Here is a 16,436-nt window from a genome sequence, read left to right as displayed (position 1 = left end):
CTCTGAAGCCAAAAATCTTGTATCTGCCATTTAGTGCAAGTATGTCCCTGAGGACAATATTAGGGCGCAGCTAAACAGCTGCATCAGATCCACTGTCTTGGCCCTCCCCTTGTTATCACGGACTGTTAGCTAAAGCAGGGTGTGTGTTATGAGTTGTGCTGCAACAGAGACTCCCAGCAGGCATTGCAGCAAAATCTGATTTGCAGCCTCTCCACTGTCTGCTGGTCCACCTGCTTAATTATTTGCCATCCAACACTTGACTGGCTTTTATTTGCATTTTAAGTGACATTAATAGGTATGGGGAATAAGCATCTAATAAATCACATAAATGATGCATACTCAGCAAAAACACACAGAAGGCATGCACATACTCATATGATGTACAGGCAAACAATTCCACTCATACACACATAGAAGGACTTGAATGCACAAAATATATGAAATTTAACGACTTGGGTTACGAGTGTCATTTCACAAGTAAATAAAAGTTTTCTTCTAAAAATGATGATGAATGTCTAAACAAAAGGGAATAAGAGCTTGGTAAATTACAGAGAAGAGATGACATCAAGAGCTCAGGAGTCTGAGCCTCTCATTATTCTCAGAGAAACAGCTTGCATAATAAGAGTATGTTTTAAAGAGAGAGTTCAGCCTGGCTGTCTCGATAGTGGGAAACATTACACAGGGTGTACAGATACAAGAGTGTGTGGGGGACGGAGATGGTTGTTGTGGTGGTTGTGGGAGGGGCGCTTAGGTGCCTTCAGAGTAGTCCAATTGTTCACTGCCTAAGTGAGTCTAGAACATCAACAGTGTATATAAACGAACAAACTGAGCTGACAGAAAGTGAAGGAGTCAGGTACTTACGGCAGTTCTCCTCGTCTGAGTTGTCTCCACAGTCATTCTGGCTGTCACACCTCCAGTGGTCTGGGATGCAGTTGTTATTCTCGCAGCGGAATTCATGAGGTCCGCAGGTCTTTTCATCTTTTTCATCAGGAGCAAACAAACAAGAAGATGAAAATGGCTTCAAAGAGCATGAATATTAATAGAGAGCTAGCTATCATACTTTCTACGTGTAATCATCGTTTCCTCAGGGTTTCCCGGAGCAACTCTGACACTGAGTTCAAAACACAGTATGAACTCCAGAGGCTAACACCGTAAGATGAAATACCTGACTGTGCTACCAATCATCCTCAACTGAATTTGTGACAGGAAGTTGGCAAAATGTAACTTTCTTCAAGAAAACTTCCAGAAAACCCCCCACAACAAATGCTGAATGATTATTAGATTTTGGCTGTTATATAATGAACCCACACTGTGTTTCTGTTTCAGTGTCTTGTCAGTGCAAACAAGTACCTTGGGTAGATATGACAGTGACATACTGATATTAATAAATGCCATCTCTTGCCCATGTTACCTTGTTACTTGTTAACATGTTTACTGCTGCAAAAGGACACTGATCTCCACTGTTTACAGTGAAAAATGTCCTGTTGTGATGGGAACAGCTCTAATGCTCTAATCATCTTGTTCACAAGGTGTGAAAGTAGACACATAATAACATAAGCCAAAAGTAAATATGTCAAAAGGCCTGACTAAGGTAATGCTTCCTACTCAAAATGTCAAGCATGATAATCAGACTGAAAAATTCAGAGATGGGGGCAGAGATGCAGAGGTCTGGACGCAGGTTACAAATTGACAATGCAATAAACGGCATTTGAGAGTCTTACTGTGTCTTACTATCTATTTACTGAATATACTGTTTGAACTGACTGGAATTTTGGTGAGTGTGTCAACAGTGGCTTGCAGTTGTAAAAATATGGAAATATTACAGTCCTAATATGCATGCATTCCAGTGTTAAACATTAATGGCTAAAGTTTAAATTATCCAAAATATCTGCATTTCTTTCAAAAAGAACAGCTGTTTTTCTATTTTCTCCAGCAATACTTCCTCAGAATGGGTTTTCAAAGTCAAACTAAGAGCTTGCTTTTAAAAAAATCAAGTCAGTGCAGATATCATCAGTGATAATGGCCAAGGTAACGTTGTTATCAGTTAGGGAAGAGATGCGTCAAAAGAGGAGGGTGGCAGATTCTGCCTGGATCTCTTTCCAACATGACAGCAGGAGGAGAGAATCAGGAGGGAAAGCTGAGTGCAGAAGCGGAGGACACAAGGCAGCTATTCATTAGGAAGCAGCTCAGTCACTTACAGCATATAAAAGATGTGACACAGGGAAAAAAAAGCTATTTTTTCCTGCCAAGTCAGAGCTCATTACGGTGCTAACAAGCAAAACTTCCTTAAACAGTCTGAGGTAATTCAAAGTGAAAATAAAATAGCTATAAAGCAACATTATCTGTTTTGTGTTTTCTGAAGTGGTGGGAACTTTTTAGCTGACCACTTATAAGATAACACCGACAAACACTGTACCATACAGTTAATAGAGGGGCTAAAGTCAAACATCAGTAAACTAGGCAAGGTGGGATAAACATGTACTCAATATTACATCAGGGTCTGCCAAGTTAATTGACATTTAAACAGTAGCAAAACCTCGACATGAAACCAAGCTAAAATTACAAAAGATTCTATTTAGAGGAGATGTGAGGCATCAAACATCAAAGCATGAATCCTCTTTTAATAATACTTAAATTGGAATGTTGTGCAAGTTGAATATACCAGTAACAAAGCTAACAGGGTCATTATTCTTCCATAGTCACACCTATGAAACAGCACACACACACACACACACACACACACGACTGATTTGTCCCATGTATGTGCAGGCATGCAAACGTTTGTTGCACATACATTCCCCGACTGGTTTCAATCACATTAATGCACTACCTTGTTGGCCAAAATAGTCAAATTTTTTACATTGTCAATTACTGACATCCTAGATTTTTTGTCTGCAACTGATGTATGACAATATATGAGCTGCATTTTTCATTTGTGTCCTTGGGTATGCGCTGTTTTTTCCCCCTCTTTTGTTTAAGTACCTGCAGCATTCCCCTCTATACAAAGCGAGTGTTTGACAGCAACTTGATTTCATTAACAGCCATTACAAAAATTTGGTGCTTTACTCCATGTTTATAATGCACTCTAGATTTTAAGTGGAATACTAAAATATCCTTTCCAACCTCAAAAGCAAATTAAAAGCTTGATGAGAAGGGTAAATTCTCAAAATGGCAAATTTTGGTTTTAAACATTTCAATAGTATTTTTTGTCTGAGCAAAACATTCAAGACAAAGACCTCTTTAAAGACAAATGGTAATGAGATAAATAAGAGAGAGACAATACATGGACAATATCGCCAACAGACAGCTGACAGCTTGCATCATCTTTCATGACTGAGGATATATTTGAACTCTGAAAACTTCAGAAGGATTAATGGTTTCATCCAGCGGATTTCATTTGGAACAGGATAATGAAATTGGTCCAACTGGTTACTTGTAAAATATTAAGGAGCTTCGCCTTTTTGTCGAGTTGTCTTTATCAAAGAATTATGGCTCTTTACAGACATGCCAAGCAAATATAATCCTGGTTAGTGCTAAAAAGGTTTTTTTTCTTCTGTTGACGAAGAAAAAGTTCCCAAGGTTCCCTGCCCTGCTAATAATGGCTTTGACCTAAGACTTGTGGTATTAACAAGAAAGTCAGTTTGATGTTATATGAATTTTTGTGAAGTGTGTGAAGTCAGTATTTACACACCGAGAGCTGCTAAAAATGCCAGGCAAACTGAGAGCATAATGCTGAACACTTCGTGAAGAAAGAGACCGCTGTCCTTCATTGCATTCTCCCACTGCACATTTAGATAGGCAGCAAGAACAAGGAGAAGGACTGAGTCGGACTGGAGTGAAGCCATGTGCAAAATGAATTCAGATTTAATCAGTTTCTTCCCCCTTTACCTGAAAAATAAGTGAAATGGTGTGATTTATGGTTAAGTGGGTTTTCACAACTCACCGCAATTAGCCTCATCTGACCCATCTGCACAGTCAGGGTCCTCGTCACACACCCAGAGTTTGGAGATGCAGTGCATGGAGGCTTTGCACTGAAACTGGTCGGGGGAGCAGGTACTTTCAGCTGTAGGCAGAGAGGCAGGGTGTGTGTGTGAGCAAATGAGGAAGGTAATCCATATCATCATCCCGGAAGAAATTTGGACTTGTAGAAATAACTTGCAATGAATAAAAACTACAGTGATATAAGAACCAGTGAGGAAGCCATTAACTTTTCAAAAACACATACACATCTTCCTTATATAGGGAACATTTATTATGGCAAAGTTGCAGTAGTTGCTTGTTATAAAACCTCGCATTGTTTCAGATAGCATTTTAATTTCAGTGGTGCAGTGCTCATACAAAAGTGCATTCAAAGCCACATCCAATCATTGTGGAAGTCTAAGAAGGGGTGAAGTAATTAGCTTCACTTTAATTAAAGTTTTTTTTTAAGTCTCTCTTTCCTCTCCTTACTTTCTTGCTTTCTCTACCCCCACGCTCACCCCTCCTGCAATCACATGTAAGACAAAAGCAGCAGACTTGACTGGGGTGTGATATTCTGATGAGTTACATCATGGCAGAGAAAATCTGTACTTATCCTCTGTGTGATTCAATATCTAATCCCTTTCTACAGGAACAAGCCATAACAAGGATTGGCTTTGGAAAACCTAATGAAGACTATGTAATGTTAATGGCGTCATATAGTCTGTCCAAGCATAGAAAATAAATTAACCATGTCAAATGAAGACAATTAAGTTGATTTTTCTTAATCCACTAGATCACTAGATCTATTTAAACAAAATATCTAAAACCTTAAAATAGTGTTTTATCTAGGTTTTCACTGCAATGTTGAGAGAGACTTCTCAAATGGGGGATATATTCCAATACTACCCAGACTAAAAGCTCAGTAAAGCCATTTCTACGATAATAAGAGTGGAAGTAATAATGCAGGGCCTTACGGCAGTCTGTCTCATCCTCTCCATCGCCACAGTCGTCCTGACCGTTGCAGCGCAAGTTAAGAGGGATGCATTTTTGTTTCCTTGTGCACTTGAACTGGCCTGACAGACAGATGTATGTCTCTGAGAGTGAAAACAAGCAGGAGAAGAAGGAGGTTGCATCAATAAAAAATGCCAAACAAAGCAAACCATCTATACTACTAATACTGCTACTCACTGGTGGTAATTCAACCTACAATATAGCTAGTTTTGTAAAAGCTTTTACATTTACCGTTAAAGGTTTTGTAAACGCACAGTGTCTGCTAATGAAGCGTTTTACATTTGCAGTTTGTTCCAAATAAACAGAAGTGGATACACATGAAAAAAAAACAGGACAAAGGATGCAGATTTTTACTGAATGTATTGGTTAGACTATGAAATATTAACAAAAATGCTGCTAAAAATGTAATGCCAATCAAGATCTGAGAACCCAGGGTCACATCCTAAAATAGCTTGTTTTGTTTGACAAATCTAAGGCCCGAATACTTTGAATTTACATTAACATGAAGGAGATTCTTACATTTGAGATGCTGGAAGCAACACATGTTTGGCATTTTGAAACGATAAATTATTCAAACAATTAATCAGCTATAAAAATGGTCCTGATTAATTTTCTGTTCATCAACTAATTCATTCATCAACTAATTGTTTTAGTATTAAATAATAAAAAAGAAATCCAAACAGCAGAGCAAACCGCAAGAGGCAAAAAAAAAGACAAAATTAACCCCTTAGATTTAAACAGCTTAAACAGTAATCAGTAATAGTTGAGTTATTCCATTCTTACCACAGTTAGCTTCATCTGAGTTGTCACCACAGTCATTCTCTCCATCACAGATGAATGGAGGAAGAGCGCAAAGGCCAGTACCACACTGAAAACGCCCAGGCTGGCATTTGAATTCCGCTGTTGGAAAGAAACTCATAACTGTATCTCAGTATATACTGTTAGTGTTCAATCAGAAATCACCTTAGAGCATTGCATAAAAGAGGTTGGATGCCAATAAATTCTAAACATGTGAACAACAACAACAAAAAAAGTCATTACATTGAAAGTGAATGGATCAAAGAGAGTAACATAAGCCCCTTCAATTCCAATTAAATTTTAATATCCCTCAAAGCACACCAAAATAGAAACTGACTTCTTCTGGTACAGTACTATTTTAAAGTAACCTTTGAATAACATGGCACTCACGGCAGTCAGCAGGTTCATCTGATCCATCCCCACAGTCATCCACTGTGTCACACTTCCACCAGAAAGGGATACACTCATCTGTCCCACAGCGAAACTGTTAGTACCACAGAGAAATGTAAATAAATAAATAAAACACAGTCAACATACATAAAATACATGAAACCTGACTCTCCATTTTAGCTTCAAGATTCTTCAAAGCCAAAGTTGAAATCAATATAAAACCATTTCCTGGGACCTTCAGTACATGTTAGAAGAGGAAAGCATATGAGAGTAAAGCTATTTGCCTTCAGGGAAAAAGTACTGATGAGGATAGAAGAGCAACAACATTGTCAAACTAAACTTAGAAGTAGGAGGGAAAAGAAATATAGCTGACCTGACTGGAGGTGCAGTTGGAGAGGCAGGTCTTATTGTCAGCAGCCAAGTAAAAATTAGTGGGGCAGGCACATTTGTGTTCCCCACCGGGGGATAGAAGACACAAGTGGCTGCATCCTCCATTTGCAATCTGACACTGGTGCTTGGGTACTGTGCAGAAGGACAGAAGTACATGACTGTGTTCAAACTATTTTCTTCTTAAAACTATAAAGGAGGCCCATTGCAACTGCTTGGCATGGGAGGATAGAATGATCATCAGTGCCAGATGGACTTCATACCTTCAGGCTGGCGCAGGGAGTGGTAGACCTTGATGGATTTGATGGGTTGCCAGGAGTTAAGGAGCTCCATCCCTTGAGCGCCAGTTGTCTTGTGAGCACGTCGTAGTGATTTGGACTTCCCATCCGTCCAATAGACAAAGTCCTCAAACAAAGTCAGAGCCATTACCCCCTGGATGTGATCATAGGACACTGGAGAGGGACAAATGGCCATGGCAAACTTCAATTAAATTCTGTTTTATTCAATTTAGCAAACCAGGGTGCCTCTAATTGTGTGGTACAATCGTATAAATGCCCATTACAATATATAACAACAAGGACTGAAACTTCCAATCAGTCACATCCACAACATATCCATTTATCAGGCTGATGATCTGTAATTTCTAATAGCCCCGTACTACTATCTTTAATTTTCCAACATTTAATGGCAAATTCACGTCATTCATGGCAAGTGTACTTCCCAAAATATCAAACTATTCCTTGGAAAACACCTTGGTCTCACCTTTGCGTCTTTGGGTGCCATCCATGTTGGCAAGCAGGATGTGGTTGTCATCTGCCCAGTAGAGCCTCTTGTTGGTATAATCGATAGTGAGAGCAGTGGGGCTATAGATCTCCTTGTCAATGATAACCGTTTGCCCTCGGCCGTCCATGCCAATGCGTCCAATGTGAGGGGGTTCACAGCAGTCTATCCAGAACACGTACCTACAGTATTCAGAAGTATAGCACAGTTCAATGTGCTATGTACTGTAACAGTTTCCAGGTTAAGCATCTGCAAAGAGCAACGCTATCCCTGTTTGCCCTGAAGCTGTGAAATCAGTCCTTATTCAGACAACAACATACCAGTATGCTTACCCTGTCTGAGGGTCCAGAGCTAGATCCGTGGGATTCTTCAGGCTAGAACTGATCAGGATGGTGGGGTAGAGGCCATTGGCTTTGGATACCTCCAGTGTTTTCCTTTCTGCATCACACCAGTACAGATTCTTTCCAATCCAATCCACTGCTAAGGCGCTGGGCACTGCTGTTTTGTGGACTATCTAGTAATGCAGGGAGAGGAAAACACACTTCAATATGGAGGTTTATCTATTCTTTAGTCTATCTTCCGCTGATAAATGTGAAAAACTATGTAAAAAAACTGACTTTAAAGCAATGGATGGCATTTTAGCAAAACTGGCCTTTTCATTAGTTAACCATTATCAAACACAAGAGCATGTACAAGGGTAGGTCATCTGCTATTGGTTAAGAGCAATGTATTTAAACGCAGAAATAAAAATCACTTTATGTCCCACACGAGACTTGACTTTGCTTGATCATCTCCTACAAATACAAAAATACAAGCGCTTCTAATTTTTTAACCCCATTACACACCTACTAACATCAACAGCTAAAATGAATATACTTGTAATGAGGTGGACAGATATGTTTTAGATTTGGTCTACACGCGTTGCCACAGTAACGGCTATTTCCTCTGTGGCGCAATGCTGCTAAAGGATACTATAGGGCGGTCATTAATGACCAGAGCTGTAGACAGGAAGCTGAGCTGCTTTTAAAATAAATTTGTTACCTACTGTACAGAAGACTGTTTCAGATGAGATTAAAATGTTGCAGCCAAAAGTGGCTTGCAAAGACATGTCTTTTAAAGCTATGTAAATTTACACTAAAATCATGGTTTTGTGTACCTTTTGGACTGTTTAACCGTTCTGGATTTTGGATTATTGCATGTGCTGTTCTGAATTATCTTGCCATATGTTTGGACTATCTGCCTGACTATGAACCTTGGCCTACCTCACACAGTTGTAAGCTTTTACTTCTTGTGTTGAATAGATTATTAAAACCAGTGAACTATTTCTGTTCAGTCTTGGTCTCTGCATTTTGGGTCCAATCCCTAGTTTACCTGCATCTGTGCTTGGCAATATCTGACACTCTGACACACATCATATGAAAAGCCATAGTCTACAAGACTTCCTTACATAGTACATGAATTGATGCTCTGGTTACATAAGTCTTTGTTTAATAAATGGTGTGTTGAGTTTTGCTAAAATTTAGATTTTGGAGCTCAGGATTCTGGTGATACCTGTTACAATCCAAATGATTTCACTTGGAAGTGAGAGATAATTAGTCTGGTGTGAAGAAAAGCACAGTAGTTCATGCACTTATTTTGTCTTAAAACTTAACTAAATAAGGTACCGATGCAGTTTGACCCATGCATAATTATGCATAGCACATCTCTCAAATAAAGACTACAGATGGAGTGCACAAGTCATTCCTGCTGCTGCATGACTGCTACTATTTTGGCTAATATTAATAATAATATAATTTATCTAACTCGGTACAGATTTGTACTGACTTTTAATCATATTCAAATAGTAAATTTGATGTGCATTTACAACTGAGACCGTATGTTTCCATGAACTTAAGCAATTTGCTCTTAGAAATGTGTGCACAATATGACATGGTTAAGACCAAGGAAATATGCAAATACAATGTCATGCAAATGTGATTATGGAAATTCTGTGTAAACACACGCCTCACTTCACCTACCTCAGGGCAGGGCAATTACCAAATGGGTGCCAGTGCAAAAAAACTGACAATGTAGAACTTTCCGATTGGTACCCTATGAGTATTTTTAAACTGTGTAAACATTTTTGCAATTTAACAGGTATGGTAAGATGGGGGCAGCACTAGATCATTTCCATCTTCTTATACTACTTGTATTGCGAGATTATAATGTTAAAATATTATATAGGTATTCAACTGATGTACAAAATCTAGGAACGCCATCAATATCCACAAGATAGTCCAGCCTGAGTTTGCAAAAGCAGTTGCTCAGAATAAACCATCATTGCCATCTGGCAGATAAAAGCCAATGAACTAACAACTAACAAAACATTATCCCAGAAAAAAAAAAAAACAGAAAAAAACTATGCATGTATGTATCAAAAAGAGGGAAAATGATCAGAACCGGGGGGTTGAACTACCAGGAGGCAAAATTGATGTTGATGAAGATGTTCAGGACAGCTACAAATACCTAAATTCCGCAGCTAACGGAAACCATGAGGAGGCAGCAAGGAAGTCCGCCATAGCCAAATACCTACAAAGAGTAAGGCAGGTCCTGAAAAGTCAGCTGAATGGGAAAAACAAGATCCGAGCCATCAACACCTACGCCCTGCAGTCATCAGATACGCCGCTGGTATAATAAACTGGCCAAAGGAGGAGAGAGGCCACTGACATCAAGACAAGGAAGCTCCTCACAATGCAGGGTTTCACCCCAAATCCAGCAACCTGAGACTGTACACCAAGCATAGAAAGGGAGGCCGAGTGAGTGTCAAGACCACTGTCCAGGACAAAACAGCCAAGATCCAGGAATGCATTAGGAAGATGGCCCCCAAAGATGAAGGGCTTAGTGAATACCTCAGGCAGCAGAGACACGAGGGTGAGGACAAGGAAGACGAAGAACCTTCATGGAAAGACAAGCCGCTGCACGGCATGTACCACCGACAAATGGAAGAAGTGGCTGATAGGTCAAAATGGAAGACACCTCCTAAGGTAGTTGAGAATGACTGAGCTAAGATCCTATGGGATTTCAAGATCCAGACTGACAAACTGGTGATAGCTAACCAACCAGACATTGTGTTGATCGACAAACAGCAGAAGAATGCTGCAGTAAATAGATGTGGCAATCCCAAGCACAGCAACATGAAGAAAAAGGAACATGAGAAGCTCGAAAAATACCAAGGGCTGAAAGAGGAGCAAGAAAAGATGTGGAGAGTAAAAGCACCAGTGGTAATCGGAGCACTGGGGGCTGTGACCCACAAAATGGGAGAGTGGCTCCAGCAGATTCCAGGTACAACATCAGAGGTCTCTGCCCAGAAGAGTGCAGTCCTAGGAACAGCTAAGATACTGCGCAGAACCCTCAAACTCCCAGGACCCGAGCCTGAGGATGACACATACCAACCCACAGTGAGGTTGAGAAGGGGAAATTTATTTTATATATATATATATATATATATATATATATAGTGTGTGTGAGCTTAAGTGTCACTCATTGTGCTGTATTTTCCATCAAAACTGCTTCCTCTGGCAAAAAGGAGTTGATACTCATTACATAAAGTCTCTCGTTCACTTTATCCATAGCAAAACACCGTCTTGATCAAAGAGATTGCTTTGTGGAACTGAAGGTTAACTTGTGAGGAATGTCAGCGTTTGAATATGGCTCTTTAAAACATACAGATAAAACCTGAGTATGTTTGATCTGTGAAGTCACCTTGAGCTGCCACAAACCTTTTTTGTTTTAAGCCATTTCAATTAAAATATTAATAGGAAATGTTCTTCAAAAGACTCAAATGTATTGGTGCATCTTGTTTTTTTTTATAATTTGCTTAATCTAAAGTGTGATCATATAAATTAAAGCCCATTTCTTGTCACTGTAGCAAGTTGTAACACTAACTGTTTTCACACAAATAAAATTATCAGCGATCAAATGTGAAATACCTGCGGTGACATCAGTACACAACAGAACAGCAGTTTACTCTAATATATGAAATAAACTAAATAATAAAAAAAATCCAACATTACCCTACACTGTTTTATTAAACCATACAATTCAATTAATATCTGCCTTGGTCAGATGAAAACCCTATCTTGGCAGAGAAAAAATCCAAAGAAATACTCTGATCCCCAACGTTTCCTTCCTCATATGGTAAGCCAGTATCTGGATATCAGTGGCTCTTTTAATTAACCCAATGTGAGAAGCTGTCCCTGCCCTGATCTGTGTCTCAGACAGTTTGTCCTCTTGCTAAGCTGTGGCAGTGGCTCAGACAGAGACTGTGGAAGTAATTGAGCTGAATGAGCCTAATGCCCCCACACACCAATGCTAATGAGATGCGGGATGGGGGCCCAGCAGGTGCTCTGCTGACGTCTCAGTGTCCCCAGTGTCTGGGCTCCGATCCCATGACCCAGTCAAACCTTGGTGATTACACCAGAGAGCACCATTATATCATTAGGCTTGTTACATTTATCTGAAAGCCATTGGTGATATTCCTACTAACATATATTCATTGTAGTGACGCTAACAGGCCGTTTGCTGCCGACATCACAAATCCATTATGTTGACTATATAAAAGAATAAAGGGCGACCATCATCAGATGAGCAGTGGTAATGAGCCACTTAAGCGACATTCTTGGTTTTCGAAACTCAAACAGATGACTCATCTTCACGATAGAAAAGGTTGTTCATTTAAATTCATTAGGAAAAAAATACAGCTGGAAAGAGCAAGGAAAGACTATTAAACACATGTTGGACAGGGAGCAAGCAAAGTAAAGCCAATGAATCTTGGGTAAGTGGCACAAGGCACCATATGGCATGTACTAACAACAACTGAATCCTGTGGTACCTTGAGGTCACTCCCATTGAGGCGCATTCTGTTGATCTTTCGACCACTTGGCCTGGTTGAGTCCACCCAATAGATGAATTCCTTCTTGTAGTCAAAGTCTATGTGGATGATATTGTTGAGGCCCTGAGAATACAGAGGATAGAGTACACAAGTATATTAAAATGTAATTCATAGTTTCAATGAAAATTATACAATAAGGGATCTTAAGTTTCCTGTGAGGGGGAAAAATATTAGAAGACACCGTCATTGGCAACAAAGGTGTACAACATAGTACATTAATTATCAAGTTCTACAAAGTTTGTTTCCTAAAGTTACGTTGATATGCCGGTCCACAAAATAAGGGGTTAAAAAATCCCTTGTTAATTCTTTCTTTACAGCATTTCCATGATGCACACTTGACAGTGCAAAGAAACAGAGCGGAGTATGGCTGTTAAATTGAGATTTGAATGCAATTTAGGAGCAAATGTTTGCTGTAACATGCAGAATCCAAAGACTGTTAACAGATAGACTGATATTAACCCTAACAGCTTGCCTACACAGGAGGCATTTCAGCCACATTTTTCAGTGTCACTCTTATGAGCTTCTGACAGTTCTATTTTAATCAACATAGCTCTCTGCACAAACAGAATAACAGCTCACATTTTAAATGCACTGTATGCACGAAAATGCACACAACGCTTCAAGTCTACTATTTTTACGTCTATTTTACATTTTGTGAATTTTGTGACCTATACTCAATGCTGTGCCTGAACGCATCCTGTGTAGAGACAGAGTTTCTACAGCAAAAGCAGCACGTATCGCACTGTGTCACAATGAAAAAGATTACGCTAATCCAGTGAGGTTAAGTTTAATTAATTATTTAAAATGCCTACAGGTGGAAACATCAATGGAATGAGAAAGATATAAAAACAAGCTCAACATTTACAGTATCTGTGTGTGAGTTGATATTTACTGTACAAGCAATATTGATTTTGGTGGTTTTCCCTCAGGTCTCAATCCTTTCAGCTATACAGACACTTGAAGAGCCAGTGAAGGCTCAAATGCTCCTATCAAAGCAGGAGAGCGAGGTACTTCCCTCCTCTGTCATGCTCACAGGACCCCACTGTCAGTCAGACAGCGCTGCTTACCAAACAAGTGCCCCCACCCTGCTGTCTCGCGCTGTGGGTGCCGAGAAAAAAGGTGTCAGATAATCTGACAGGCGAAATGAGACATCTTCATCAGATCATCAACACCTTTACAGACAGGCACCAAAGTGCCCTGGGGGAACCCTTCTCCACTACAAACATCAGCAATAGAGATGATACCGCATGTCCCTTTATCAGTGCCTCTAACAGAGATATGTTTTCCATAAATTGCCCCTGTAGACAGTATTGAAATCACCCAACCTTGTTCCACATATTCAACTTCTTGTGTTTCTAAAATAAGACATGTCTGACAGTAAAAAGCAGTCACCAGTGTTTGTTTGCCAACTGACTTGACTTTGCTTTGGCTTTTGGCTACCGTCCCCGGCATTAAAACAAACTCCCACTTTACAACTTGGGGTTTATTGACGTGGGGATCATTTCTATAGTAACAGTTCTATAGTAAGTCTAATTTGGCACCAACTTGCTAAAACTTATCGATATTTTAATTCATGCAGAACTCTGGCATAAAGTAATTTTTCAACACTACAAAGTTAATTTAAGAACATTTTGTAACCTTATTTTACTGATTTTGTCATTTTATCAGACGTGCATGGAAAGCTTAACAGACTTATGTAAAAATGTTCTCCCAGGTAATGGTGTTCCCTACTGTATGAGAGCCAGAACTTGATGTTCCAGCTCTAATTAAGCACAGCGAAAATTTAGGAGAATATAAACAGAGCAGCTCTAAACACTTTGAATGGATTTTAACAATGTGTTGGAGTTATACAATAATATATAGTGAGTCACATGTGTCTGTGGTGGGAAGACAAAGTTATGCAAACAGCAGAAGCAATACATAAATAAAATATCGGCTCATTTGAAATTGAGATAGTATCATCATCAATGTATAATCTGAGAGGGTATGTAATGGTGTGGTTAAGTGATATGAGGTCAGTAAAGTATCCATCACCACTTTGCAAAGCCATGTGCATTTTTGCCCTCTCTAGCTTCCATTAACGCTAACATGCAGTGATTAAAGTGAGTTGTGAGTGAAGCTGGTGAGAACTCTGATACAGACAGTAGAGTACATGGAGTCAAGAGGTTAATATGACTGTGAGAGGAGACTGCAGGAAACCTGTAGGTTGATCTACAGTAAATCCCATCAACCATTTGTGATAATCAGCCAGACACAAACATTGCCCAGAGCAGCTGTGATGAGACCTAGGAATAATTGAAATAGCTTTACCATGGGGTTCTTAATAGGGCCATTTTCTTCTCTGCCAATCAGAATGGCCTTTTTCCTTTGCCCATATGGTGGGGGTTGAGAAATCATGATGGACAGTGGACATGTCATTAAAACAAAAACAATACTTCACAGAGGTTGTGCGAAATTTTCAGGTTTCACAAAACTCACTTGTGTAAATAACTTCTTGAAGTTGAATCACCTATGCACAGATGTTTTTACTCAGGAATACTGAGTATCTTCAATTGAGGTAATAATATATATTTCCGTGCAAAGGGGGTCACAGTGCATATTTCAGAAATGTTCACTCAGGTGCATCTCATTCAAGGATAGCAAATTTCAGAAAGTAAAAAGACTGATGCACACAGATTCAATATTAAATTCGTTTTTAATTAAAGAGGTGGTATTATGCTTTTTGGCTATTTCCCTCTCCTTTATTGAGTTATATACCTTTTTGGTGCATTTAATAGGTTTGCAAAGTGAAAAAGCCCAAAGTCCAGCCCAAAGGGAGTTCCCATCTCCCACAGAAAACTCTGCTCTGAACTACTTGAAAACAGCTCGTTTGTAGTCCAGCCGTTTCCCTTTAATCCTTGTGATGACACAAGGGAAGAAAGCTTAATGCGCCTCATATAACGCCAAGCGGCTACTCTGACACGCCCTCAAAAACACCAGTGAAAAAACACTAGCTACCCTCCAGGCAGTCAATGGACATAAAGTTGTTACTGTGATGTAGAGACAGAGCTCAGTTAAAACTTTATGGATGAAAGATACATTTGTTACATATTAATAACTCAAAAAAACCCCTCTTGCTCCAGTCTATGTTGCCAAGCTGGTCGGCAGCATGTACAGCTGAAAGGAAGTCATGTTTACTGGCTTCTCATTGGCCCGCCCTTCTTTGCTTCTGATTGGCTATTACTGGTTTTTCGTTCACCCGCCTTTCTCTGCTTCTGATTGGCTAGTAGTCCTTAACTAGGAACTGCGCATTTGCAACTCCCAACAAAGATCATTTAGAGAAAAGATGTATCACTCCATAGCTAAAATGAAGCCTTCAACACAGGGTGAAAAGAGGAGCTGCAGCAATGTGCAGTATGAAACAAAATATGGTGTTTTTTGAAAATTAAACCTGTTCTGGTACAACCCCTAAATAAGTTTATGAACCTGAAAATGAGCATAATACCACCTCTTTAAGTCTCATTCAGTCTCATTCTTTCTGAACATTATTATATCACTTGCATTGCCTCTTGATGGTCTCACCAAAGGTACCATTTCCTCCATACATTTAGTAAATGAAAATAATTGCACTGTCACTAAAATTTGTGTTTTCAAATAAAACCCATACTTCCTCAATATATAGCTAATGGACTGGGTACAAGAAGCACAGGAGATTCAAAATGAAATGCTAAAAGAGGAGAAGAAGGTCATTTGGTTGACAATCTGTTAATGCCTCTAGCAGTATGTCAATCTTATAATAGTGAACACTCATCCTTTCCTCTGTGTCAAAGAGGGCACTGTTCTTGGTATGTGTTTATGTCCTTGACAGTGGTTAAAAAATTGTTTGCCGTGGATCTTTCAGTCATGACTGTTGACAAAATTGGATTTTATTATTTGTATTTGACAGTGTGGATGAAAATGCCCTCATATTTGGTATCAAAATACTTTTGTTTTGTATTTAAAAATACTGTAAAATACATATGTGATGACATAAAAATGATGCTTCTAATTGGTACCTACTACTGGTAGTAGGTACCAATTCTCACTAGGTACTGAGAATAGAACTGAAAATTGATCCAGACCCGAAGGAGAAGGTCAAGGTGAGAAAAGTGTAGGTTGCCAGCTTTTTTATCAATTTTAAGAATAAAGTGATAGAATTCTT

The 16,436-nt window shown here is 39.3% G+C and overlaps 1 protein-coding gene across 1 annotated transcript in view; it reads right to left on the bottom strand.

Moving 5' to 3' along the window:
- lrp1bb (low density lipoprotein receptor-related protein 1Bb) overlaps window positions 1-16,436 on the bottom strand; it is a 264,366-nt gene that overhangs the window by 32,857 nt on the left and 215,073 nt on the right. The window contains exons 58-67 of the mRNA XM_038720173.1: window positions 12,197-12,319; window positions 7,659-7,840; window positions 7,309-7,508; window positions 6,810-6,998; window positions 6,533-6,681; window positions 6,160-6,253; window positions 5,755-5,871; window positions 4,935-5,054; window positions 3,944-4,063; window positions 862-978 (exon numbers count right to left, since the gene is read on the bottom strand). Of these exons, the coding sequence (XP_038576101.1) occupies window positions 862-978; window positions 3,944-4,063; window positions 4,935-5,054; window positions 5,755-5,871; window positions 6,160-6,253; window positions 6,533-6,681; window positions 6,810-6,998; window positions 7,309-7,508; window positions 7,659-7,840; window positions 12,197-12,319 (1,411 nt within the window). The remainder of the gene's footprint in view (window positions 1-861; window positions 979-3,943; window positions 4,064-4,934; window positions 5,055-5,754; window positions 5,872-6,159; window positions 6,254-6,532; window positions 6,682-6,809; window positions 6,999-7,308; window positions 7,509-7,658; window positions 7,841-12,196; window positions 12,320-16,436) is intronic.

Source organism: Micropterus salmoides, unplaced genomic scaffold (assembly GCF_014851395.1).
Source record: "Micropterus salmoides isolate LMB-PRFRI ecotype aquatic unplaced genomic scaffold, ASM1485139v1 Ms_hic_scaffold_15, whole genome shotgun sequence".
NCBI lineage: Eukaryota > Metazoa > Chordata > Actinopteri > Centrarchiformes > Centrarchidae > Micropterus > Micropterus salmoides.
Note: the sequence above shows the minus strand (reverse complement) of the source record. Positions and strands in the feature narration are given on the sequence as shown.